The following is a 26,305-nucleotide window of genomic DNA, read 5'->3' on the forward strand; positions in this document are numbered from 1 at the left end:
ATTGAATCTTAAGTTTTAAGGAAGGAGCTCAAGAACAGAAAATGTATAATTATTTCTTAACAATGTTAACAAAATATGTTAAAAAATGTTAAATATGTTAACAAATATGCTCTCTGTTTAGATGGGACGATACAAAAGGCGAGGAGAATATTGACTTTATGCCGACCATCCTCAGCAGATTCGACATGATCGTAAGTTCTTCGTTTATTATGTTGATTAACCTTTTATAGTAGCTATGACCTGGTTTAATAGTTTAGACATTTTATATACCTAGTACTATTTACTAATCTGAGAAAGAACATCTATTATGTTTAACTTTGAGTTTCATCAAATCACATTTAATCAAAAATATCAACGTTTTTTAATGAACAAAATTATGAAAATGTCCTTGTTTCAGTACATAGTGAAGGACGAGCACAACGAGTCACGTGACACGACAATAGCTCGTCACGTGATGAAGATCCATCTGAACCGGGAGCAGGCCGCTGTGGAGGGAGAGATGAGCATTGAAATGCTGAAAAAGTACATCGCGTACACGCGCGCCAAGTGCGGCCCGAGGTGAGTGGGTTTAGAATTGAACAAAAATATCGTAGAACTTGTCAAGAAAATTAACGTTTTCAAGTTTTCAAGTTGTATCGTATGATCATAAGTGATTTCACGACTTTAAGCAATTATGTAATATCTTAGCGATACGCCGATACAGATGATTCAATTCACCTACAATCAGTATTATCTCCCACGTGACCGGTGACACTCGTGACTCCCCAGGTTGTCAGACAAGACAGCAGCAAAGTTAGGACACAAGTACGTGATGATGAGAACTTCTGCTCGGGAGCACGAGCATGAGAGCAACAAGAGACTGAGCATTCCCATCACTGTCAGACAGGTTAGAGTTCTCACGTGGTATGACGTCACGTCACGTGGTATGACGTCATGTGGTGTGATGATTTCTCTCTCTAGCATGTGTATTATAGCTCATAGCTTTGAAAACCTCTCTGATCTCAAAATATTGATTAACAATTAAATTTTAGTTGGAGTCGATAGTGCGGATTTCTGAGGCTCTGGCCAAGATGCGACTTGAAGCATTCACCACTGACAGTGACGTTGAAGAGAGCTTGAGACTTTTCCAGGTAAATACTCCCGCTCCCCCTCCCCCCTCGATAATAAACAACCCCCTCCCCCCCTCGATAATAAACACCCCCCCCCCCTCGATAATAAACAACCCCTCCCCCCTCGATAATGAACAACCCCCTCCCCCTAAATGATATTATGTCTCTTGTCTCTCAGGTATCGACGATGGAGTCAGCCATGTCAGGTTCCCTGTCCGGTGTTGAGGGTCTCACTGCTCTGGAGGATCAGGAGGAGGTGAGGAAAGTGGAGAGACAACTCAAACAGAGGTTCCCTATCGGCTCTCAGGTCAGCAGCTACTACCAGCTACTAGTACTACCAGCTCAATTACTGGCTCAGTTACCGGCTCAGTTACCGGCTCAGTTACCGGCTCAGTTACCGACTCTGTTACCGACTCAGTTACCAGCTCTGTTACCGACTCAGTTACCAACTCAGTTACCGGCTCAGTTACCGGTTCACTGAACCGGTAACTGAGCCGGTAACTGAACCGGGTTCAGTTACCGGCTCAGTTACCGACTCAGTTACTGGCTCAGTTACCGGCTCAGTTACTGGCTCAGTTACCGACTCAGTTACCAGCTCTGTTACCGACTCAGTTACCGACTCAGTTACCAACTCAGTTACCGGCTCAGTTACCGGTTCACTGAACCGGTAACTGAGCCGGTAACTGAGCCGGTAACTGAACCGGGTTCAGTTACCGGCTCAGTTACCGACTCAGTTACTGGCTCAGTTACCGGCTCAGTTACTGGCTCAGTTACTGGCTCAGTTACTGGCAGTGTTGATTGTGTAGATAAAATGATGGATACTCCTTCATCTGACTATGTCATCTGTGTTTCAATTTGTGTCATCTAAACATCGCATCGCGACATAAAATTGTGTTCTCTCGACAGTAGACTACAATATTCTTGTTTATCAAACTATATAACAAATATTAACTTTCCTCAGGTATCAGAGGCTAGGATTATTCAAGATTTCACGAAGCAGCGTTACAGTGAGCGATCAGTAAGAAACGTTCTTAACATAATGATCAGGAGAGGGGAGTTGCAGCACAGGATGCAGAGGAAAGTCGTGCTCAGGGTGAAGTAGAGTGAAAGTGAAATCTGGGTGAAAGTGAAACAGTGATTTCAGGGTGAAATGGACTGGTTCTTATAGTAATACTGAAGTTATGAGATTGAATGAACAATTTTTAACCTTGCAAGCATGAGTCAGACAATCGAACTAATTTCCTTGACTTACGACTAGATTGCTAGTTTTCATTGCACTCTTTTTAATGTAATTTCTTTTTAACGATTTTTACTATGGCTGCTAGTCAACAGTTGTGAATTTCAGTTTCAAAATATTTATAATACATTGTATTTGAATTTATTCAATATTTTATCATTTATTGAACTAAAAAAATCACAACTTTTATTTGTTCCAAGCCACAACACTCATGTAAACTATAATTACCTTCACAGCTTTGTTTCGAACTTCGCGATCTCGCGGTAGGGGGTCATTCACATAATACGTAATCACTAATAAGTGGGGAGGGAGGTGGTTTCTAAATGATTAGGCTAACATATTGGTTGCAGGTGAGAAATGCAGTAAAAATGTAAAATTTCGATCCTGGAAATTTCATCTTCAAAAACTGAAAATGGGACAGAGAATGGGGCAATATGATTTTTAAATTTTCTTCCGGATTTTTACTTCCAGTACCTCAATTTGGATTTGTACCATAATCAATTAACTGACTAATTGGTTACTGGGCAAAAAATGTCATCCAATCTGTCAAATTTGTGTTCAGAAATGTTCAGATTTGAAAATGGGACAGAATTTGGAAAATATGAATTTTTGTTTTGTTGAGCTTTCTGCTGTAAGCTTCCTCCGACCGAAATAAAACTTCCAGCACCTCAATCGTGTCATATTGGGTCTAAAGTTGATTGCCTAATTGGTTGTGGGTGAGGTCTTCAGACATCGGAGGTAACTTTAAATTTGAGAATTAAGTTGACTCTGTTAAGTCAAGAAGGAAGATTCAACCGTAAACCGTTGATGGTGCTGAAACCTGGTTTATTTGTTCTTATCCCTCTGCACTTTACCTGGGGACCTCAGGCTATCATGTTCATAAACATAGAGATTAGGCGGAATGACAGGCTGAGCACAGGCTGAGTAATCTGCACTAATTGTAAAATGTTAATCACCTAAGTCAACTGGTAGAATCGGTGTCAGAGAACGACATGCTAGTCACCCTGGTAAACAAGGGAGTACAGGGCAAGTTCTTGACATAGGAGAACACGATGCAGTTAGACTTAGGATGGAACAGCCTTATCTACAACTACAAGATGAGCCCGGCTCTCCTTAAATTCCACCTAAACTCGACACACGACGTGGCTAATACCCCTGCAAACATGAAATTGTGGAACTACTCGAGTACAGGAAATTGTACACTTTGTGGTTGGAAGACGTGCAACATCAAGCACATCCTAGCCGTCTGCAGTGTAGCAAGAAACTCCAAAAGGTACAACTGGAGACATGACAACGTCCTACGTGTTATAGCCGGAGCCTTGCTTGACCAACTCAAGATGTACAATTCCTCAGGTTCCACGACCTCTGACAAAGAATGGATACGGTTCAAGTCGAAGGATGGGAAGTATGAACACCCAAAGCCAAAGTTGAGGAAGGAGAGGCCCTTTGAGAGAGCGAAAGACTGGAAGCTGATATGGGACGAGGATACACTACCTGCCCAGTTCCCACAGCACATCTACAACACAGCGGAGAGACCCGACATTGTAGTATGGTCGGATAGTTTGAGAGAAGTAGTTCTGATTGAACTGACTTGTGGTGACGAGAGTAACTTCAGTGACCAAGTAGCACGTAAAGAAGCACGCTACAACAGAGAGCTGATTCCTGGCATCGACGGGTGCGGTTGGAAAGCTCTGCTCTTTACGGTAGAGATTGGGTGTAGGGGCTTCTGGCACCATACTGTACCAGCTCTATTCAACTACTTTGGATTGGCGAAGAGAACGAAGAATAAAGCCCTGAATGAGGCTGCTGTGGTCGCTCTTCGATGTTCCTATACAATCTGGTTAGCCCGCGACAACAAGAAATGGTCTACCTGCTACGACATCGCAAGGAGGCCAGTGGCGTAACGTTGCCTGTTGGCGCCCCCCTGCTGAAAAAGGCGCCCCCCTGTTGGCGCCCCCTCCCCTTTTGGTGCCCCTCCCTAAAATTGAACAAATTAGGTGATTTTAAAGAATACGCCGGTAAAATCTCTAAAAAAAGTGTGTATCTAGAGCAAAACGCGCAGTTTTGCTAGTACTTTAGTTAAGTTTTCGAAATTGTCCCACATTCAAACGACGATTTGGCGCCCCCCTAAGACGGCGCCCCCCTGCACAGCGGGGTCAGCAGGGCCTTTCGTTACGCCACTGAAGGAGGCCAGAAGTCATAAACTGTGAAAGCTGAGTGTTGGGCCCATAAAACATGTTGAAAGCTGCAACCAGGATTACAAGTACTGGTGGAATACAGAATGACTTGCTAATCAGATTTATAGATGGAGTTGCTATCGAAAGATATAGAACTCAGGTAAACATCTAACCTGTAATAGTTTATTGTTGATTTTTCTTTCTAGTCAGCTAATATCTGATGATCGCACCCACTGACTTATCTCAAAGTCGGCAGGTGAGGAATTTTCAAAACTTACTGCAGAGCCTAGAAATGCACAATTTTAAATGATATCACAATAATCGGCGTGTTTACTGTTTGTGTGCACCATGAACCTAGAAACGTCAATGTATACCCGGCCTACCATATTTTCAGCCAATTAACTTAATCCCATCGTAGTGACTAGATGATGTTCCGTTTACCCCCATATAAGGCGCTAATTAGATGTCATTATTGCCCATATAAGGACATGATGATGCTCTGTTGCCATCGCTTCATGTGGGAGATGTGGCTGTTATAGCTATACTCCGTGTTTAACATGGTAATTTCTACCTGGTACCTTGTGTATATTTGTTTCTTAGTTCCTTGCTCCGTATTATTTTTTGTGGAATGTTGGGATGAACTGATCGTGCCGATTGAGCTTCCAAAATTTGAAGATCTATCCTGGGTGTCTGATAACAGCGGTTGTAGACAGCATCGAGTTATTTAATTTCAAGAAGAATCGGCACTAGGAGAGCCGAGAGACATAATTGTGTTAAGTGACTGGAGAATCATTACACATAGTAACAATACCCTCTATAGCAAATTGAAGAGAGACCCCAACAAAAATGAAAGGATCAGACATAAGAATAAAGCTGTTGACCCTGAAACACAAAGCTCACCAGCTACTACTCGAGTTCTTAGCCAACCCTCATGCTCCTGTATACCTTAAAATCTTAGGACTGGCTGCTGCTTTCCTTCTGTTCATGTTACTCTTGCAGATTGGTTCATTTGTGTGGACGCTTCTTTCTTACCACAGGTAGGCGGTGAAAGAATAATAAACACTGTTTATTATTCTTTCTCGCTGGTTGAAGTTCAGTTTGAGTGCGGGAGCAGGCTCCTAAAATTAAATCACGGCAAACTTTTTTACTAGTACTAGTAGTAGTACTAGTAGTAGTACTAGTAGTAGTACTAGTAGTAGTACTTGTAGTACTAGTAGTAGTACTAGTAGTAGTACTAGTAGTAGTACTAGTAGTAGTACTAGTAGTAGTACTAGTAGTAGTACTTGTAGTACTAGTAGTAGTACTAGTAGTAGTACTAGTAGTAGTACTAGTAGTAGTACTAGTAGTAGTACTTGTAGTACTAGTAGTAGTACTAGTAGTAGTACTAGTAGTAGTACTTGTAGTACTAGTAGTAGTACTAGTAGTAGTACTAGTAGTAGTACTAGTAGTACTATTAGTAGTACTAGTAGTAGTACTAGTAGTACTAGTAGTAGTACTAGTAGTAGTACTAGTAGTAGTACTAGTAGTACTAGTAGTAGTACTAGTAGTACTAGTAGTACTAGTAGTACGCCGAATGTGCAATTCTTCAGAAAAGTGGAACGCTGTGATGTTGAAACTGTGTGTTGATATTTTCTTCCTGAGCAATAATTGTAAAACTAAACAGTTTTAATTAGAAGGATCGGGATTATAGCCTCCGCGTCAATTGTGTATCACACTGCGGCTTCACCAAAGTTGGTCTATTAGAGAAATCTTAAAGTTCTAGTTGCTGCTCGTCTAAAAACACAAAACCGAACCCAAAGTTCCCATTATCAATTATCATACAATTACAAAGCTATTTCATCTTGAGTTTATTAATCCCTACTCTTACAGAGACCCAGTAGGGTACCTCAGAGAATATTACGACCCTCTCACACCGCGACACGTGGACACATCAGAATTTAGAACCTCCGATGATCATGTGAGATTTTATTTTTTATTTTAGGCGAAAAGTTTATTTTTATTTACTTTGAACTTTCTTGCATGTATAACTATACTTACAGTTAAACTTAATATTAGTACTAGTAGTCCCATTACCTTAGTATAGTATTGCTGTACAATTACTACAAACTTAATATTACTCGCGTTTATAATACAGGTTGTCCCTAATAGTAATATAAAACGGCGAGTATGTGATCAGTGTTTTTACGTGATCAGTGTTACTGGTAGTGGTAATAACACAGGTTTATCAAACACACGTGGGGCTATGGGGTATGAAATGTTGGGGGTCAATTCTCTTTCAGATTCTGAAAACAATGCCAAACGCACTAAACTCAAACGGTAAAGTTTGCACACTGTGAGCATTCTGTGCCCAAGTACAATGTGTAGTTTGATAGTATTCTCAATTCTATTCCATGTGCATCAATCCTGTGTGCCACCCCGACCACAATTAACACAGTTGATATTGAAACTGACATCATTAGAAGCGTACTTTACCACTACCAGTGTACCTCAACGAGAGCTAATCGTAATTATAATTAATTCCGTAGACTATATATTAGAGATTGTAAGCAGGTAATACACAAATATTTCGGTCTTGGAAAAGTAAATTTTTAGAAATTTTGGAAGTTAATAATTTGATTGACGTTGCTGATTCCTAAAAAAGAAATAAAGATAAGCAACATGATAAACCAAATGAATACATAAATCAATCGCTTGTCTTCATCTGCGTCACAATGACATCTTCTTGCTTCTCTTGGGCGAAATCTCTTGCTTGGCTGAAATCTTTTTAATTCTCTTGGGCGAAATCTTTGTGTTCGGAACTTCACTCCCAGCTGTTCACTGATATTGATGGTCGAATTGGTATCTTCTTGATCTTACCTGTAATAAGTGGGGTAAGTTGAAAAGAACAAATGTAAATTGTGAATCTATCATCAAACTGAAAAGCCGGCTGAAATCTTAATTACCTGATCTGAGATTACCCGTTAAGTCTTCTTATAACTTGACTATGTTCTCTTGAGGTCAAGCTTTGTAACTGTAACCGGCCAGTGTAACGTCGTTCTGAAAGAAATAAATTACCCTCCCTCTTACCCAAAAACCATCCCTATTCCCAAAAACTGAAATCGTTAAATTATTGAAAACTAGAAATTGTTGACGGAACATCAAATTGATCAAATTACAAAATCTTTTAATAGTAGCCTAGATAAAAGAACCGTGGCTCAGACTCTTCCCACGCAACAAGCAATGGTAACGGTTCCTCCTGGCTCCCCTCTGACTCCACTGGTGGTAGGTCCTCCCCAAGAATTATAACTTCAAGATCCTCTTCCAGTTCCGCGAATTCACAATCTTGATCTTCCCAAGTTTCAGATGATGGCGACTGAAGTTTTGATGGGTTAGAAAAATTTTTTTCTTCCTCGTCGACATCAGGCTTAAACAAGTCGAAAATATCTGTAAACGTGTCCGGGTTATACTTCTCTGGTTGAGGTATGCTGATGCAGCCCATTGCTTGATAGAACCTGAGGAACCAGGACGGCTGATAGTAGTCTGAGTCGTAAATGTACACTCTGTCTCGATTCTGCTTACTGCGGAAGAAAGACTTAAACTTGGATTTCACAGATTTGAAACTTGGCATATCGTAAACGAATGTATTGAACAGTTCTAACAGATAGCAAGTGAAATTAAAAGGAATGATAAAGCGAACGTGCACCTATAAATATGGTGACTCCTTTATCAAATCATTCTTTCAAACGGTGAAATAAACATGTGTGGCTGAAATTTAGCAATGCGCGCGGCTCACGCGGCGTCAATTGACAATTCTTTTACAGATTCTGAAAATAATGCACAATGCCAAATGCGCTAAACTTAAACGGTACAATGTGTTTATTGTGAGCATTATGTGCCCAAGTACACTGTATAGTCTGATAGTGGTGTCAATTACGGTGAAATAAACATGTTTGGCTGATATACTGATAGTGATATGTGTAACTGTAAGCCGCGTGAGCCGCGCGCATTGCTAAATTTCAGCCACACATGTTTATTTCACCGTTTGAAAGAAGGATTTGATAAAGGAGTCACCATATTTATAGGTGCACGTTCGCTTTATCATTCCTTTTAATTTCACTTGCTATCTGTTAGAACTGTTCAATACATTCGTTTACGATATGCCAAGTTTCAAATCTGTGAAATCCAAGTTTAAGTCTTTCTTCCGCAGTAAGCAGAATCGAGACAGAGTGTACGTTTACGACTCAGACTACTATCAGCCGTCCTGGTTCCTCAGGTTCTATAAAGCAATGGGCTGCATCAGCATACCCCAACCAGAGAAGTATAATCCGGACAAGTTTACAGATATTTTCGACTTGTTTAAGCCTGATGTCGACGAGGAAGAAAAAAATTTTTCTAACCCATCAAAACTTCAGTCGCCATCATCTGAAACTTGGGAAGATCAAGATTGTGACTTCGCGGAACTGGAAGAGGATCTTGAAGTTATAATTCTTGGGGAGGACCTACCACCAGTGGAGTCAGAGGGGAGCCAGGAGGAACCGTTACCATTGCTTGTTGCGTGGGAAGAGTCTGAGCCACGGTTCTTTTATCTAGGCTACTATTAAAAGATTTTGTAATTTGATCAATTTGATGTTCCGTAAACAATTTCTAGTTTTCAATAATTTAACGATTTCAGGTTTCGGGAATAGGGATGGTTTTTGGGTAAGAGGGAGGGTAATTTATTTCTTTCAGAACGACGTTACAGTTACACTGGCCGGTTACAGTTACAAAGCTTGACCTCAAGAGAACGTCATGGTAAAGTTATAAGAAGACTTAACGGGTAATCTCAGATCAGGTAAATAAGATTTCAGCCGGCTTTTCAGTTTGATGATAGATTCACAATTTACATTTGTTCTTTTCAACTGACCCCACTTATTACAGGTGACAAGAGTTACATGACAGCTAGTCGAGCTGTCAAGGAAATACCAATTAGACCTCAGCCAAGAAAGAGATTTCGCCCAAGAGAAGCAAGAAGATGTCATTGTGACGCAGATGAAGACAAGCGATTGATTTATGTATTCATTTGGTTTACGTTGCTTATCTTTATTCCTTTTTTAGGAATCAGCAACGTCAATCAAATTATTAACTTACAAAATTTCTAAAAATTTACTTTTCCAAGACCGAAATATTTGTGTATTACCTGCTTACAATTATAAATCTCTAAGCCTAATATACAGCCTACGGAATTAATTATAATTACGATTAGCTCTCATTCACATTGAGCCAGGCCAAAATCTGACATAACTAAATATTCATCGCAGTTACACATCAGAAACATCAATAGAATTCAGAATTGCAGCCAATATTAATTATTATAATTAATCAGTTCTGGATCGCATCTGAGTCCAGCACTAGTATCGTCAGGCCTGTATCCGGCAGTACCGTTCAGACAGTAGTACGCTTTCGGAAACTTGTGTACTGAAATTTAGAGGTGCTGAATTGGAATCTATCGTCTGGGAAATGAGAAAGTTTTGGAAATTTACCATCACCCGCGAATCTCTCCATATAACGACTTTAAGATGCACCATCGCTCTAAGTGCTAATAAGTATTTAAGTAAGAAACAAATTATCTAAAGATCTCACGATGAGGTTCGGACTGGCACCCAGCTACACATTCCTCGTTAGGTTCTGTTAGTTCCTCCGCAGTACACATCATACCTCGTGTACGGGTGACTGACAACTGAACCCAATTGAACCTAGTTCCCACTAACCAATCAGCTTAATTGGTTAGTGTTAGGGTTAGGCCGGTTAGGGTTAGGGTTAGCAGTTAGGGTTAGGGTTAGGGTTAGGGTTAGGGTTAGGGTTAGGGTTAGGGTTAGGGTTAGAGTTAGGGTTAGTCTAAATTGTCTAAATTGGGTTCAGTTGTCCGGTAGCCTCGTGTACAGCTCTGGCAATCACCAACCTGACGAGTTTATCAACATGTAGGGACACAGTTGAAGTTAAGCATTTGATGGTTCCGATTGACTCGTAGGGAACAATTTTTTAACTTTATGAGTGGTGACTGTAAGTGGTAAACATTTAACTACGTACATAATCAAGTGGTGAATACTTTACTGCATATTTTCAGAGCATTGATCACTAATTAATTGATCACTAATTAATTGATCACTAAATCTCGGCAGGTAATGGATCTAGAGGGATACAAAGAGGAGTTATTTAAATTAAACGAATTTAATACTTATTTAAGCGACAAAATACCAGTTAACAGAATGCATAAAGATCCTAGATCAGAGAGGTAAGAGTTATAAATTAAGAGTAAATTAATTAAGTGGCAGTTTTTAGCTTGTTTGTTTTCATCGAAATCTGCTATGAAATTTATGTCAACCCAGAGTCTTGAGACTGAAAAAGCGAAAATTAACAATTATTCCTTGGTTATTCTCTCTTAACCTTGTAAACTGAACACTGATGGACACCATCTAGGGAGACTTATATTCATCATAATTGTTAAGTTTTAATCATATAATCTATAATACCAGTTTACAGTTAACATAATAACCACTAATAATAACCACTAACTAATAATAACCACTAACTAATAATAACCCCAGTTGTCGGATAGCAGCAAAACGGCTCCCACCGGACGCTGAACTAGCCTCAACCTCTATAATAATTGTAATGTATAACGAGGAGCTATCAACCTTGCTACGGACACTTGTTAGTATTGTTCTCAATACTCCCATGGACAGTGTCAAGGAAATTATTATCGTAGATGATAAATCCTCTAGAGGTATTTATAAAATTCTTTATCTCGAAATTCAAATTGTCTTTCGCCAAGTGCTGCAACCTGTACTATAATCTATAGAGATAGGTATGCGCCTCCAATTTCACTAGAATCTTTCATATTGAAACTTCCATATTATGTGTATTTTAGAGCCACCTATAACAATTTTCTTCAGATGAACTGAGATCACGATTAGATAAAGAAGTAGCCAATTTTCCGTTTGTTAAGATTATCAGGAATTCTAAAAGGTAAGAAACCTCTGATCATGTATTAAAAAAAACTATTCATTTTAAATTGTAGTCCTACTTCTAAAGGACGCATTTGAGACTTGATGATTTCCACAAATTATAACAAATTCCTGCCACAAACAACTGCAGATAAACTAAACCCCCCCCCCTCCCCAGGGAAGGGTTGATGAGAAGTAGGATTATAGGTTCTAAAGGAGCAGAAGGTAAAGTACTGATTTTCCTGGACAGTCATGTGGAGGTGTTGCAGGGCTGGTACTCTACTGTTGTAGCCAGAGTCATGGAGGATAGGAAAACTGTGAGTCTTAATTCTAGCGGTCGCACTGAATACTTCGTATAATAAAGTGCTTTTAATTATACTGTTTATAATTAAGTGCTTTTAATTATAATCGTACTGTTTGATAACAAAATAGTTCCTTATCTAACCATTTGAATACGATTTTTTTCATGATTGTTAATTCTACAACTACATCTCATTCGTGTAACTATCCTCACCCCCTGACCCCACTTCCTCACCCCGACCCCACTTCCTCACCCCCTGACCCCACTTCCTCACCCCCTGACCCCACTTCCTCACCCCTGACCCCTTACATCTCCTACAGGTAGTCTGCCCTGTGATAGCAACAATAGACCACACTACTCTTAACCTTGTCTCCGATAAATACACGGCCATTTGGGGGGCTTGGGACTGGGACATGAGCTTCAGGTACCTGGTACATTGTATATATAGTATATACCACTATACACTGGTACACTATACATTGTACACTATACATTATACACTATACATTGTACACTATACATTGCACACTATACATTGTACACTATACATTGTACACTATACACTGGTACACTATACATTGTACACTATACATTATACACTATACATTGTGTATTTACCTGTTTAGCTGTTATTCTTGGAGTTTTGTGGCACAACATCAAGTCACACTTATATAGTTTTTAAAATATAAATATGGTCTTTGCATTAATTCTTATTTGTATTATATTATTATTACGTCGATATTATTTGCCTAAAATAAAGTGGCGTCCCCTATTCGTACATCACGTGATTAACAAGTGTCTATTTAAACTCTGAACCATCAATACTGTTTACTTGTTTAGGTGGAGACCAATCCCTGCTAGAGAGCTTCAGAGACGAGGATTTGACGACAGTGCCCCTATCAGGTTAGTTAATATGTTAATATGTTCATAGTGATTTATAGTTGTTTGTAACTATAAATGAAACTTTAGGCAGATTAACAGATCTTAAATTAAATATTTGTTTATATTAATAGTATTAATATAATATTAATAATATTATTTTTCTTGTAGGACTCCAGCAATGTCAGGCGGCATATTTGCGATGGACAAGGAGTACTTCTTTGAGATCGGAGCGTACGATCCCGGGATGAAGGTTTGGGGAGCTGAGAATCTAGAACTTTCCTTCAGGGTGAGAATACTGAGATTCTGGGTTTTAATACGTTAAGTTTGGGACTTTTAAACGAACCATTACTTTATCTTTAAAAGAAGGTTTACTTTTTGTAATGATCGATTTGAATAAACCATCGTATAAAATTGTTCCAACAGTGTGTTTCCTGTGTAACGCAATACAATAATTTTACCGCTGAAATATGAGTAATATTAGTAATATTAGTAATATTATTATCAGGTCTGGATGTGCGGTGGAGCCATTGAAATTAACACGTGCAGCTACGTGGGGCACATTTTCAGGAGAACAAGTCTTATCTTACAGGTAAATTGATACATTCTTAATCGTATTACTCGTTATTAATCATATTACTCGTTAATACTATCGACGAATTCTCCAAGTTTTCTGCGTCAAGTTTTGATGGTTGTAAGATTACTACATATTACTGAACCGTTAAAAGCTGCAAATCATTTCTTATTCATTATTCAAGGAAATCTTATCTCTCCGTTTTCAGACTGTGACAGGTGAAACTGCACTTCAACAGAATACTAAACGTATGGTGGATGTTTGGCTCGATGAGTACAAGGAAGCTGTTTTTGCTGCAGGTAGATAACATTCTTATCAGTATCAAAGAGTCATTCGATAGCGATTAATTTTTTTAAATAATTCGTCCCAATTCAGAGAAAAATTATAATTTTCCGTTGTTAAAAGATTCTATTATTAAATACAAAATGTAATTTTTTATATTTTTAAGTCCAACCGAAACGTTTTAATTCAACCTATTCAGTATTCAACGTATTAAAATAAAATACAAGTTGATTTTAACTCACAGTGCCGGGTAACAAGAACGTAGAGGGAGGAGACATTGTCTCCAGAGTTCTGCTGAGACAGCGACTAAAGTGCAGGTCCTTCTCATGGTACCTCCGAGAGGTGTTCCCTGACCAACCTCGTCCTGAGAGGGACTTTGTGGGGTACGGTGAGGTAAGTTTCAACCTCGTCCCGAGAGGGACTTTGTGGGGTATGGCGAGGTAAGTTTCATTGTTCCGTTAGGGGTCGTTCACATATTACGTAATCACTTTTCGAACAATTTTTACTATTGTGTCAAAATTACACTAGCGTAATCACTAGCGTAAGTTTCACTGTTCCGTTTATATTATATATTAGGAAAGTTTGAGACATCTAAAAATCTTATGATCAATTAAACTTGCCTATATTGTGGATAATGGTAACAGTTTAATTGTCTCAGGTGAAAGGGCCCGGTGACGTCTGTCTTGATAACCTTGGGCCAGGTGTTGGTCACCAGGTTGGGGTTTATTCCTGCCATGGAAAGGGAGCCAACCAGGTTATTTTTAACTTGTATTATTATTTACTTCTCTGTTTTATCCTTGCCGTGTGTTGCAACATGTTGAGATTATAAACTACACGGTGTGAGCCACAGTAAGTTTGGAAATTTCTAAAAGTTGTTGTTTTGCTAACTCACAGTTAAAAAACCCTCCCCAGTTTTGGAAGTTGTTACAGAGCGGAGAGTTTGTTAATGATAACCTGTGTCTTGATGGAGACGGTGGGAACCCCAGGAAAGTAGTGTTATACGAGTGCCACGGACTCAGAGGCAACCAGCAGTGGTTTATTACAGAGGTAATGTGAGACAATGTTATCATGTGTTTTGTATGTTTTGAGAGTTTAGAATACTTGAGTAATGTGTAATATTTGTAGCTCCAGTTCATTATGTATGTTTAAAATGAGTTGTGTCTGTAATCGGCATTGATATATTCAACTATGCCACAGCCGTGGTTCATTACAGAGGTAATGCCGATCTTTTAGCCTAATTATATTGTTGTAATCAAGTATAGAGCTTTGAATCCATCTCTCAGTCTTGGTATGGGTATTGATATATTAATGGTATAGTTAAGTTATTGATATATTTAAATACTTGATTTATAGCTCTAAAATTGCAGGATAACACAGTGAAACACGGTGGAAGTGGGAAATGCCTGACACACGACGGGAAATTCCTACAACTCCTACCATGCGATATGGCTGACGATCGGTTCAAGTGGAAATTTGCTGGTAAGAGTGGGGGTTTAGAGTTACGAGGTGGAATATTAGCATTAGGGATTAGGGATTACTAATGCTTCAACAAGAGTGGGGATTTAGAATTATGAGGTGGAGTATTAGGGATTACTAATGCTTCAACATGATTGATACTATCTATATTACAAAGGAGGTTCCTCACTGCTCACCCGTTATACTAAAAAGTAAAATAACTGTACCATAATTAATATTCATACATATACCATATGCAGTATGCACATACCTTTCTTCTAATTTTTGAAGGGCCCTGGACTAACTAATATTACTAATATTACTAATATTATTAATGTACCATTTTCAGCAATGTCGCCGGGTGTTTTGACCAAATTTCACGTCCTGTTCTCCAAACAATTCGGCTACAAAACAAAAGCTGAACAAGCTGAAGCAGAAGCCAAGAAGGACGAAGAGAAAAGAAAGCGAGCCGAGGAGAAAGCCAAGAAAGAGGCAGAGAGACTGAGACTAGAGGAAGAGAAACAGAAAAAGGAAGCAGAGGAAGAGAAAGCAAGAAAGGTAAAATGAATTTGTATTTTCTCTCAAAAGAACTGAAATTATGTTTTTTTCGTATTTATTCGTTAAAAAGCAAATCTAACCCTTCCAATCTAACCCAGGTATTAAAAGAGGAGAAGAGGGAAGAAGAGAAAGCAAATAAGGAGAAAGCAAATAAAGAGGCAGCTCAGAAACAGAATGATGAGGAGGAATTCAGAATATGGAGGGCTGAGAAAAAACGTTCAGAGGAACAAGCTAATGGAGAAAAAAGTAAATATGAGGAAGAATTAAGGAGGAAGAGGGAGGAAGAAGAACAGAGAAAGGCGGAGGAAGAACGTAAGCGAATAGAAGAAGAATCAGAAGAGAGAAAAAAATTCGAGGAAGAGAAACGTCTTAGAGAAGAAAAAGAAGCGGAAGAAAAGAGGTTAGCTGAAGAAAAAACGTTAGCCGAAGAAAAAAGGTTAGCTGAAGAAAAAAGGTTAGCTGAGGAGATGAAAGAAAGGGAGAGAAAGAGGCGAGAAGAAGAAAATAAAAAGAAGTTAGAAGAAGAAAATAAGTTAGAAGCTGAAGTGGTAGTCGAAGATAAAATAGAAACTGAGGCCGAGTCAGACAAGGTAGAAGAAAACGTCAATGACAAAGAAACTGATCAGGAATCAAAAGATTCCTTATCAGACTTGTTCGAAGACAAACCCGCTAAAAAAGAAGACAATATAGACTCAGGGTCAGATTCGGATCAGGGAGGAGGTGATGATGATATGAAGGAGTATTTAGCTTGGAAAGCTGCTCAGAAAAAGAAAGCTGCCGAATAATCCACAAATTGCTGGAATCATAAATTTATTTTGATCATGTGATTTTTGATAAGGCCCTGAGGAGTGTGGGTATCTGTGATTTCAGATTTTGTTAGGACTTAGTATTACGTACTAGGAAATCTATGTAACGTTTTTGTCATTAAATAAATCTTGCAATGTAACACAGCCTTACTTAGCTCTATCAGGGTGATCCATGGGAATTAGCTCGACTTTGTAATCTATTTATTGGTCGGCTTATGATCATTTCAAAACTGAGTTTCCAAATTTAGCATTAACACAATTAAATGAATAAAAAGCCTAATTTTCTATAAAATGGCCCATTTTTCTTGACAGTTGTTTTATTCATATTGGCAAGCCAGAAGTTTACCAAGTTAAGTTGATGCAATGATTTCGTCAGAGTGACTTTTCAGTTTTAAATCTAATATAATGTTATTAAAAATTTTATACTTTATCGAATGTGTTTCATTTTACATTCTATGCAGTTTATAATATAAATAAGCCGTTTAAAGCCATTTCATACTTCTTTCCCTTGGCGCAAACCACGGTAATCACCTTGAACCCCATACGGGGGGGGGGGGGGGGGGGGGTTACACTACACTTTTGCCTTTTTTGGTGTGTGGTGTAGTATAAAGAGTACACCTTTTTTACACCTTTTTACACTATCTTTTTAAACATAATTTTGGTGAGAAACAAATTTCACTTTTTACACTACACTTTTTTACACTACACTTCTACCTTTTTACGGGGTGAAGTATGGTGTAAAAAAGTGTAGAACTAGAAGACCCCCCTCCCCCCATACCTTGATTTTACAGACCTCTCTACAGCTCAACACAATTCACATTATTCACTCCGCGGTTTGCACTAGCGAGCTGCAAATACTAAATATTTAAACAGTCACTTATAATTTCCACTTTTAGAATAGAGGCAAATTAATTTCAGTTTAAATGAATAAATTACCGTTTATGATGATAAAAAGAGTCACAAATGGATGTCCCTATATAAAATAAGCTCAATTCAACAGTCTCTAAAAATTAAAATAGCCCAATTTAAAACAGCGGATCTCTTCCAAAAAACGTTGGATAATGTAATCCGTCAAAAACTAAAGTGTCACCTAAAATAATTTAGATTAAATGCCGTCCTTCTAATTCTATAACTAGTAGTGGTGGTAAAAGTTGTGCCAATGAACTGTACAGTAAAATATAATAAAATAATTTCTACCGTTGGTCCGAGCAAACATCTTTTGAAACCACCTGCTCCTTATTATGTATATATAAAATCTAGATAGTATCTAGGTATTATCTAGATACTATCTAGGTTTTGACTTGATAAACTTGTACTCCTCGTAAATATATCGGTTGTGGTAACAATTTTGATCTCGCATTTAATATCTAATAATTAATAATGACCGCTAAACTTTATAAACAACTTATTTTGGAAAAAAGGATACTGTCTGTTTTAGGAAAATCCGCTTTAATTTAAAGATAAAACCCAGAAATTTTATCTTTTTAATTGCGCGATATTTTATCAGTGACTGAACTTTTTGGAATGCTTTATTCGGAAGAGGAATTCATTCAGAGCAAACATACTGCGACAGGAATGTATCTGAAATATTCAAGGATTAAAATTAGCGATTTTAAAGTCGGAATAAGGAAATTTATGGAGTGGAAACTTGTTATAACAGCTGATAAGAAACACAATGCACAAAATACTGATTGTGTGTATTAAATTAAAGTTGGGGTCATTTGAGACTAAATGGTGATTCACGTCGAAATCAGTCGCTTCACCCTTGAAATAATTTAATATAATAATGTAATTAGTAATTAAATTCAATAAAAACCACTCACATGTTGGTTGATGGAGTTGTTGATTTTTCTGACGAGCTCCGTTTCAGTAACGAGAGTTGAAAAGTACACCTCGACTATAGAGTCGCACCAATGTACAACCTGTAAAACGATTAGTTTAATATGATGAAATTAGTTATCATTTTAGTTTGAATTTGTATAATATGATCAATAAGTTAACAATTAAGATAAATCATACGCTCAGAATTGATGAGCCTTCCTTTGACTTTCTTGAGAAATTATTGTTAATATTCGAAATCCAGGCGTCACACTGTAAACCGTGTGTAACGTGTGTGTTACAATCACTACAACTGCGCTTAGCACTATTTCGAACCACAGAAATTATTAATTGGAAAAAGAAAAACAGCTGCTCTCAAACCTGATCAAATGTAGGCCGTGCTGAGTGAACAGGTCTCGAATTGAGAAGTTGTTCGTAAATAAAGGTCAGTAGTACCTGAAATACGAGGAGTTTTTTTATATTATTTTTATAATTCCATTATATACACAGTATAGTATACATACAAAACAACGTGGAAAGTTCGATTGTTCTCATTAAAAGTATCATGAGAACAGATTCATCAATAAAATTGTACAAACTACTTAAATAATACAATTAATTACTGAAGGTTGGTAACATTATAAACCTTAGCCTGCTGAGGAGTAATAAACAGTTTTATATTTCGCTTCATTGCGGAGCTCTCAAACGGAAGCGACAGCAAAACACCCAACATTTGGTCCAGAGTGTGCTTATCTTTACCATCTACTTTGTTAGTAGGGGAGAATACCGGACTCCTGGAGGGGCAAGTTGTTAATAAGTTGTTAATTTGGTGTTAGTAAGTTGTTAATTTGGTGTTAGTAAGTTGTTAATATGGTGTTTGTAAGTTGTTAATAAGTTGTTAATTTGGTGTTAGTAAGTTGTTAATATGGTGTTTGTAAGTTGTTAATAAGTTGTTAATTTGGTGTTAGTAAGTTGTTAATATAGTCAAACAAGAAGAGAATGTCTAGTGTTTAATAAACTTAAGTAACCAAAGTAACGGTTAGAACCCGTGACTCACATAAGTACAGAATGTATGACCTCCGCCACATGTTTCTCGCTGCAAGTTCGGGTATTTCTGACCAAACTTTGTAAACCGAGCACATCTTGTCTGTCCAGAAACACACGAGCCACGTCACGTGTTATGCTGAAATAGTCACGTGTTATGCAAGAATAGTCACGTGTTGTGCTGGGAGAGTTTCGATTGGTTATAATTTTGTAACGACGTGTTGCACTCTAACAGTGTGATTCACTTTTCTTGAAAAACGTTTCACAAAAAAAAGGGTTTTCAGTTATAAATTTAAAAATTCCTACAGTTGAGTTGTTTAGTTTTGATAAATCAATAAAATACCTAGAATTAAGTTGTTTAGTTTTGAGTAGTCTGTTGAGAGTATCCAGGCACCAAACGGTCGGGTTATCCAACATTAACCTCACCACTTCGTTTATAAAGTACGACGACAAACGCACTGAAATAATTAGTTAATTTACTAATCACGCAGAACATCTCTCTCACAAATTTTCATATAATTGCATAGTTTAATTAAGGTTAAACTATTTTAGTTTTATTAATCGTATTAATCCTGTAAACTACTTGGAATTGTGACGAACCTTTTCTCAGCCCCTCACCCCTGACCCTCTTACTCCCAACAAGCAGCTGAGATGTCCGTGTTTTCTTACACAACTTGTGTCGTTTACTCTTCTTCACCAGCTTACAGGAAACTGTACGTTGCGACGCAGGAACTGGATCAAGTCGCTTACAGTACGGATACTCGCCTAAAGGAGTGAAATTATTAATTAAATAAATATAAATATAAATAATAAATAAATAGCTTAGTTACATTTTATACAGCACTTTATCGGTAAATATTTGTGTCAGCTATATACGGAAATATAAAGGATGCGACAAATCAGATTTATTGTAGATTAAGGGAAGAGACTCAATTACAAAACTATTACTTATAATCTTACATTGAACATCCGATGCCTGTTTCTCGAATTCAGTGAAGTGTTCCACAAATCTTTTCTTGGATTTCAACTGAAAGAAGACCATTATTATCCCTGGATAAAGATAACAAAGTAGCTAGAGCTTCAAACGCTTTATGATTTGATGACTGGTTTGGTTCTTTACTTTACCATGGTCTTTAAAAGTATGCCTATCTACTGACATATATAATTAAATAAATTTAAACTTTTCTTCATTCAATACAAAAATGCGTCGAATGAATACGACGATCCAGCAGTTGTTACTCACAACTTTAATAGAGTTTAACCGAGCTAAAGTCTGCTGCTCCAACTCTGAATAACATCTGCAAGTTTTACTGTTCTTCTTCAGGACTTTCCTCTTGTGCGACCACACACATTTTAGACCACTTTCTGGAGCTGCCTGACTACTGAAGAGTTGTGGAGAATTATCTCTTCAGCAAAATATTAGCCCCTTAATTCAACTTTATTAACTTGAAAGGGAATGATTAGAAAGGAAATTGAATGCAATACAAATATGGTTTCAAAGATGCGTTTATCAAAAATTCAATACCTTCTACAAGCGATTAGGTTACTAAGTGGTAGGCTGTTGTTAGGGTCGTCTAAATCTGAGGGTATCGTACTTTCGTCAACTTCTAGTGCCTTATCTGACTTTATAAACTTGATGTCGCCCTGCAATAAACAGTTTTAGTGTTAACTATAATTTCTAAAAGCAACGTTTCCTTTTTAATGTTAGAAATGTGAAAGAATGTTATATTTCTCAGTGCAGTGTACATATTAAAGAATACGGTGTAAAGCGGCTGTACGTGGCGTGAAATAAGACGCCATCTTGCGAATTTAAGGGAATCGAATAGCTTAGCCATGATCTGATACGTGCGCGCGATTAAAAACCATGCAGTGGCAGACCGCGCGAAAACAAACTTTGTTTAAGCAAACCCTTCCGCGCGTTACAAACAATGCATCAATTATGGGGCCAGGTTTGTGTGACGTAGTCGTCATGTTCAGCCTTAACAGAATCGACGAGCTTGTGTCACGTTGAAAAACGACATATTTGATCCTATATCTAGGAGACAGTTCAAGGATTGACCACTTAAGTTTACAGAAAAGAGTAATTCCACATCGAAAAGAAATTAAAATGTATCACTTAGCTACCAAAAGCCTACTTCAAGACGACCTCCTAAATGTAATCGCTTGGGCCCTGAAGAACAACATGCAACTAAATGAGGCCAAATTCGAAATATTGAATTACAGCTTGAACAATTCATTACTGTTAAGAGAATTGCCCTTCACCAGTCAATATTCCTGTTACAATTTAACAAATGGAAGAACTATTGACCCAGCCAAAACTGTGAGGGACCTAGGGGTTCTCCTGTCAAATGACTGCTCCTGGTCTTCTCACATACAGCAGATGGCTAAAACAGCAAGGACGATGACGTCATGGGTCCTTAGCGTATTCAGAGATAGGTCACGCTTCCTCATGCTCACACTCTACAAAACCATGGTGAGAAGCAAACTCGAATACTGCTGCCCGGTGTGGAACCCTGACAAGATCAGCGATATAGAAGCTATTGAAAGCATCCAACGACACTACACTCGTCGAATCAGTGGCTGCCAGAACCTTGATTACTGGGAACGCCTGCAGAACCTGAATCTTCTCTCATTACAGAGACGCAGAGAACGATACATCATAATCCATACATGGAAGATGATGAATGGATTAGCTCCGAACGACATCAACATGCAGTTCAAGGAAAGCTCCCGACACGGTGTAAAGGCCACTGTGCCTGCATTTAACAAAAAGGCACAATGCTCAATCTCGACCCATTATGAAAACTCTTTTGGAGTAAAAGCAGCCAAACTATGGAACCTGCTCCCCAAGGAAGTTAACACAATCCAAGTCTTGGAAACTTTCAAATCCTCCCTTGCTAAATTCCTGAAAGGCTTCCCGGACACCCCGCCCACAAAAGGGTATACCGCCATCACAAATAATTCTCTTCTGGAATGGACTCTACAAAAAGATCTAAGCCAGGAGTGATTGGAGGACGTACTTGATACTGTTGTCCAGAAGCGATCCCTGCCGAACCTACCTAAAGTAACCTAAAGTAAGTAATCAACATTTGAGCCTGAGAACCATTATAATTCATCAAGGGTTTAAATTCGTCCCTGGAAGTGTGCATTGCAGTATGGATATCGTTAGATAGTAAAATAACACAGACACGCAGATTATGCGGAGTAAGACATAGTTTTACAGTGGATTAAACTCCAATATTTAGTAAATACTGTATTTCAATATTTTGATGAGAAAACGTTTGAACCCATCTTAGCGTTCAGTAAGAGACAAATAAACTAAACGAGAAGGAGGGGGGAGGGGTGCTGGGGTGTAGGAATGATTTTCATGAGGGGGCCAAAATCTTAGAGGTTTTAAGATTTAGCACACGCTTTGGCCACAGCCTGAATTTCAAAAACATCAAAAAGTTCAGTGTCAACCATGCCTGTGAAAAGTTTATGACAGGATGGCGCTTAAGCGAAGGCTGCATATTGTCCAAATTATTTTGGCAGATGGATACTAATGGCGAAATTTGTTGATGATTTTGCACGTGCAAAAGGCCTAGCTGAGCAATTTGCAATAGAGATCACTTTCAAACAAAGTTTCAAGAACGATTCAAATAATACGATTTTAAATGTACAAGCAGCTCTTGCGAAATAAGTGTAGTTCAAAAAAGGGATGCATAATGTATTCTATCGAACAAAAATTCAGGAAGTTTGCTCCCAGAATTGAAATCTAGCAATGTGAAATGATAAATCCAGCAAGATTATGTTGTGCCAATTTCAGGGTCAAAGGATAAAGTCCTACAAAATTTTAGAAATATAAAAGATACAAGATCTGGGACAATTTTTGGAAAATTTGTTTCAAGGAATGAATTCTAGCAATGAGGAATGTAAATTTGGACTATCGTGCAGTTAGACTGCAGTTAAACAGGATAAGCCAAATGAGGCCAAAAAATTTGGCCCCTTTTCGTCCCTTGCCCGGATTTTATGGGTAGGAGGCTATGCTAGATGAACGAGTACAAAAAGGCCGTGATAAATTGTAACGTGATGAATTGTAACGTCACGTCATTATTACTAGCTAAGGTTTCGTTTTAGGAGGATGTATTAAAATTACTTACAGGCAACATGAAGTTTTCATCGGGAGTGGTGGACCTGAAATTAAAATATTAAATAACTTAAAATTAGATTGCAAACATAACCAAGTAATAATAGCTTAGTCTACAGGCGCTTTTCTTATGATTTGTGCTTGGTAATCAGAATGAGGTGGCCAATACTTTTCTTGGCACAAGTTTAAACTATCTAGGGACAATGTTTGCTGAGGTATCAACTTATTCAGTAGTCAGTACAAGACAAATAAATATCAACTATCAAATATTAATGAAAATTTAACCGAAACAAATTAAATTGTGACTAGCAGTTAGCACTTTTAACTTTACATACTCAGGTTCGTTCAGATCCTCTGACAGACTTTCATTTTGTCGTTTCCTTTTGACATCGGGTTTTAAGACGTTTTCTGATGAAATACCGAATTCGATGGAGGTACTTTTCTTTTTGCCACTCTTCTGAGGGATATAATCATTAATTTTATTTGGTTAATCCGATAAATATAGATGGATATAACAGAAACGGAAAAATTCCTCATTAATTTTCATCTTTTCCAATCACTCAATGAATGGGATACATTTCGAACACTGATATAATATTCAAATTTGTGAGGTTTTTAAGATGCCATATAAAGATAAATACAATAAAAGTTTACAAGAATTACCTTCAAAGACTTTGGGGTGACCAGATCAATCATATTGTCATGCTACCCTGCAAAACCAAGTTGTTATTTTGTAACATCTATTTTTTAATTGTTATTAAAATTATCTGGAATATCAAATATCGATGCATATGATTATTTTAAAACGGTTGTTTAAAACAATAATAATAAATTGAATTATAAACACTGCTTTTAAGTTAAAAAACTTTTACTCAGCTGTGTGAGAAAAACTACAAAAGAACAAAAAGATAAGTGCCACAAAAACTCTATCCTAAATTAACAGCCTTCCCGGCAATACACGATATAATAATATAACTCAGTAACCTAGAGTCTCGAGTTCATGAGTAAAGTTTTTCCAAATCCTGAGTTGATAAACTGAACAGATAAGTCTTGAGGGCCGATTTGAAGCTGTTACTAGTAGAACAGCTTTGAACAGACAGAGGAAGGTTGTTGAAGATTTTGGGACCTATCACGCTGAAAGATCTTTGGCCTGCTAACGAAGAAGCGTGTGGAACAATCAACTTGAGAGAGTGACCATGATGGGAGTACCGAAACATTTCTTGGAGGTATTCTGGGGCAGATCCTACAATCGCCTTGTGAGCAAGCAGTGCTAGCTTGAACACCACACGTTTTCGGACATCCAGCCAATGGAGTTTCTTTAGGTCATCATCCATGATCATGTTTATATTTACCGGTGACAGCGTTGGCTGCAGCGTTTTGAATTAACTGTAGCTGGTGCCATACTTTTTCAGTTGCACCGAAGAAGAGGCCATTGCAGTAATCAAGGCAGGAAACCACCAGACTATTAACCACAGTTTTAATTTGATCGAAAGTAAGAAGAAACCGTATCTTTCTTATATTCCGTAGGGTTCTGAAACATTTCTTTTTTAACTCAACTACATGGTTATCAAAGGATAGTCGATTGTCCATATATATCCCAAGATTTTTCACCGTTGAGATGAAACGAATGGTAGTACCAGTCCCAAGATTTGTCCCAAGCAGCTCTATTGACTGCAGTACCTTGCTTGACCCAACAACGATAATCTGTGTCTTGCTATCATTAAGCTGAAGGAAGAACCTACATTAATCCATCTCTTTATAACAGCAAAACACTGTTCAACCTGTACGGAGAGAACTTTGCACTGCTCACCGGACGAATGACCCTTTCTCCAATTGTAGCACTTGGTTCATGTACTGGTTCTTTTTCTCATTCTTGTGCATGGTGTGAAGCTGTGACATTGTTTTTGACTGATATGAAGGCAATTTGGGGTTGAAAATACGCAAAAAAAAGTCTTCTCCAAACTCCCCTTGCTGATATGTCTAGCCTGGCCTTATCAGCATGACGTGAAAGTTAAACCCCAGCTACAGAAGGTAAATGAGGGTGACTGTCTCAACCCCAAGACTATAAAAGGTGACCAAGCTTGGATTGACGTATCTGCTAGAGGAGTTTGGACCCTTATGTCAAAAAAGGTCAAGTATCAAATGGGTTTGATACTTGACCTTTTTTGACATGAGGGTTTCACATCCCACCTGCTTATCAAAGAGGACAAAAACTCTTCAAGAAGTATACAAGAGAAGAAGGATGAGTACTTGGACTTTAGAGTGATGATGATGATGAAAATTTTTAAATAACTGGCTACAATGAGCATTTTATTAACAATAAATATAATATAATAGTAGAGATCAAAAACTTTAAATTCCAACATACTAATTTTAAATACCCACCTAAAAACTTACCCTGCTAAAATGTTATAAAACCTCGATAATTTGGTGTAAAATTAAAGATTTGAACAATTACAACAACATATTTGACTTTACCAGTTGACGTTTCAAAATGAGACTGTGAGGTTGACAATGCAGTTACTAAATACTACTGGTTTTCAATGGTAACTGAAACAAACTTTTTCCAAAAAAATCAATTTAAAGCAGCCCATATCTGCTTTTCTGTGAACTAAACAGCTCAATTTATAGAAAAGCTATTCCCGTGATATTACGAGAATATCAAAATCAAATATGTTTGTTGTCAAATAAACATAGTCCAATATCTCTTTACTACACCTCAATATACTTGGTAGTAGCTAATATTGGCGAGAGTTGAATGGCCACCTTCACCCCGGCTGTATGTAGTTTTGCCAACTCCAAGGGTCCATTTAAGTATGGTGAGATGCATTCTTTCGAATGGGTCAGCTGCAATGCCTGCCAGTAGGGATTGCATTGGATTGTCAGTTGTGCTGGAAAACGCCTTTATTCCTGAGCTACTACTGATCCAGACTTCTATTCCATAAGACACAACTGGCAGGATGAGGGAGTCAAGCAG

The 26,305-nt window shown here is 37.9% G+C and overlaps 4 protein-coding genes across 4 annotated transcripts in view; 3 read left to right on the top strand and 1 right to left on the bottom strand.

Annotated features, from left to right (window-relative positions):
• Positions 1-2,522, top strand: part of LOC134824947 (DNA replication licensing factor mcm5-A-like) — a 50,458-nt gene extending 47,936 nt beyond the window's left edge. The window contains exons 14-19 of the mRNA XM_063836963.1: positions 122-191; positions 398-558; positions 769-886; positions 1,032-1,130; positions 1,288-1,416; positions 2,071-2,522. Of these exons, the coding sequence (XP_063693033.1) occupies positions 122-191; positions 398-558; positions 769-886; positions 1,032-1,130; positions 1,288-1,416; positions 2,071-2,211 (718 nt within the window). The 3' untranslated portion in view covers positions 2,212-2,522. The remainder of the gene's footprint in view (positions 1-121; positions 192-397; positions 559-768; positions 887-1,031; positions 1,131-1,287; positions 1,417-2,070) is intronic.
• An 876-nt stretch (positions 2,523-3,398) lies between these two features.
• Positions 3,399-4,250, top strand: LOC134824745 (uncharacterized). The gene has a single exon (XM_063836720.1). It carries the CDS (start codon positions 3,399-3,401, stop codon positions 4,248-4,250), a length of 852 nt encoding a protein of 283 aa, XP_063692790.1.
• Positions 4,251-5,085: 835 nt separating this feature from the next.
• Positions 5,086-16,427, top strand: LOC134824944 (polypeptide N-acetylgalactosaminyltransferase 13-like). Its single transcript, XM_063836961.1, has 17 exons — positions 5,086-5,560; positions 6,393-6,480; positions 10,661-10,773; positions 11,087-11,265; positions 11,435-11,507; positions 11,664-11,802; positions 12,107-12,210; positions 12,627-12,689; positions 12,837-12,954; positions 13,174-13,257; positions 13,448-13,538; positions 13,766-13,914; positions 14,180-14,275; positions 14,434-14,568; positions 14,889-15,000; positions 15,326-15,534; positions 15,633-16,427. The coding sequence occupies exons 1-17, from the start codon at positions 5,370-5,372 to the stop codon at positions 16,317-16,319; spliced, it is 2,631 nt and encodes an 876-aa protein (XP_063693031.1). The 5' UTR covers positions 5,086-5,369; the 3' UTR covers positions 16,320-16,427.
• An 831-nt stretch (positions 16,428-17,258) lies between these two features.
• LOC134824951 (uncharacterized) lies at positions 17,259-24,918 on the bottom strand. Its single transcript, XM_063836978.1, has 13 exons — positions 23,992-24,918; positions 23,664-23,785; positions 23,342-23,375; positions 20,728-20,846; positions 20,446-20,584; positions 20,163-20,229; positions 19,803-19,967; positions 19,546-19,660; positions 19,216-19,341; positions 18,805-18,952; positions 18,540-18,614; positions 18,164-18,262; positions 17,259-17,921 (listed from the first exon to the last, which is right to left on the bottom strand). Exons 1-13 carry the CDS (start codon positions 24,022-24,024, stop codon positions 17,844-17,846), a joined length of 1,320 nt encoding a protein of 439 aa, XP_063693048.1. The 5' UTR covers positions 24,025-24,918; the 3' UTR covers positions 17,259-17,843.
• Between the last annotated feature and the right edge of the window lie 1,387 nt (positions 24,919-26,305).

The sequence above is a fragment of the Bolinopsis microptera genome, chromosome 13 (assembly GCF_026151205.1).
Source record: "Bolinopsis microptera isolate Bmic1 chromosome 13, MBARI_Bmic_1.0, whole genome shotgun sequence".
In the NCBI taxonomy this organism is placed as follows: domain Eukaryota; kingdom Metazoa; phylum Ctenophora; class Tentaculata; order Lobata; family Bolinopsidae; genus Bolinopsis; species Bolinopsis microptera.

Excerpts from the sequence above, each read along its gene's own strand:
- LOC134824951 (XM_063836978.1), bottom strand. The coding sequence starts at position 24,024 with ATGATTGATCTGGTCACCCCAAAGTCTTTGAAG. Across the intron at positions 19,661-19,802 it reads GGGTGAGGGGCTGAGAAAAG|TGCGTTTGTCGTCGTACTTT; the intron begins GTTCGTCACAAT and ends TAATTATTTCAG. Across the intron at positions 18,615-18,804 it reads TTACTCCTCAGCAGGCTAAG|GTACTACTGACCTTTATTTA; the intron begins GTTTATAATGTT and ends CTCGTATTTCAG.
- LOC134824944 (XM_063836961.1), top strand. The coding sequence starts at position 5,370 with ATGAAAGGATCAGACATAAGAATAAAGCTGTTGACCCTGAAACACAAA. Across the intron at positions 11,508-11,663 it reads ATTATCAGGAATTCTAAAAG|GGAAGGGTTGATGAGAAGTA; the intron begins GTAAGAAACCTC and ends CCCCCTCCCCAG. Across the intron at positions 12,955-13,173 it reads ATCTAGAACTTTCCTTCAGG|GTCTGGATGTGCGGTGGAGC; the intron begins GTGAGAATACTG and ends TATTATTATCAG.
- LOC134824745 (XM_063836720.1), top strand. The coding sequence starts at position 3,399 with ATGCAGTTAGACTTAGGATGGAACAGCCTTATCTACAACTACAAGATG.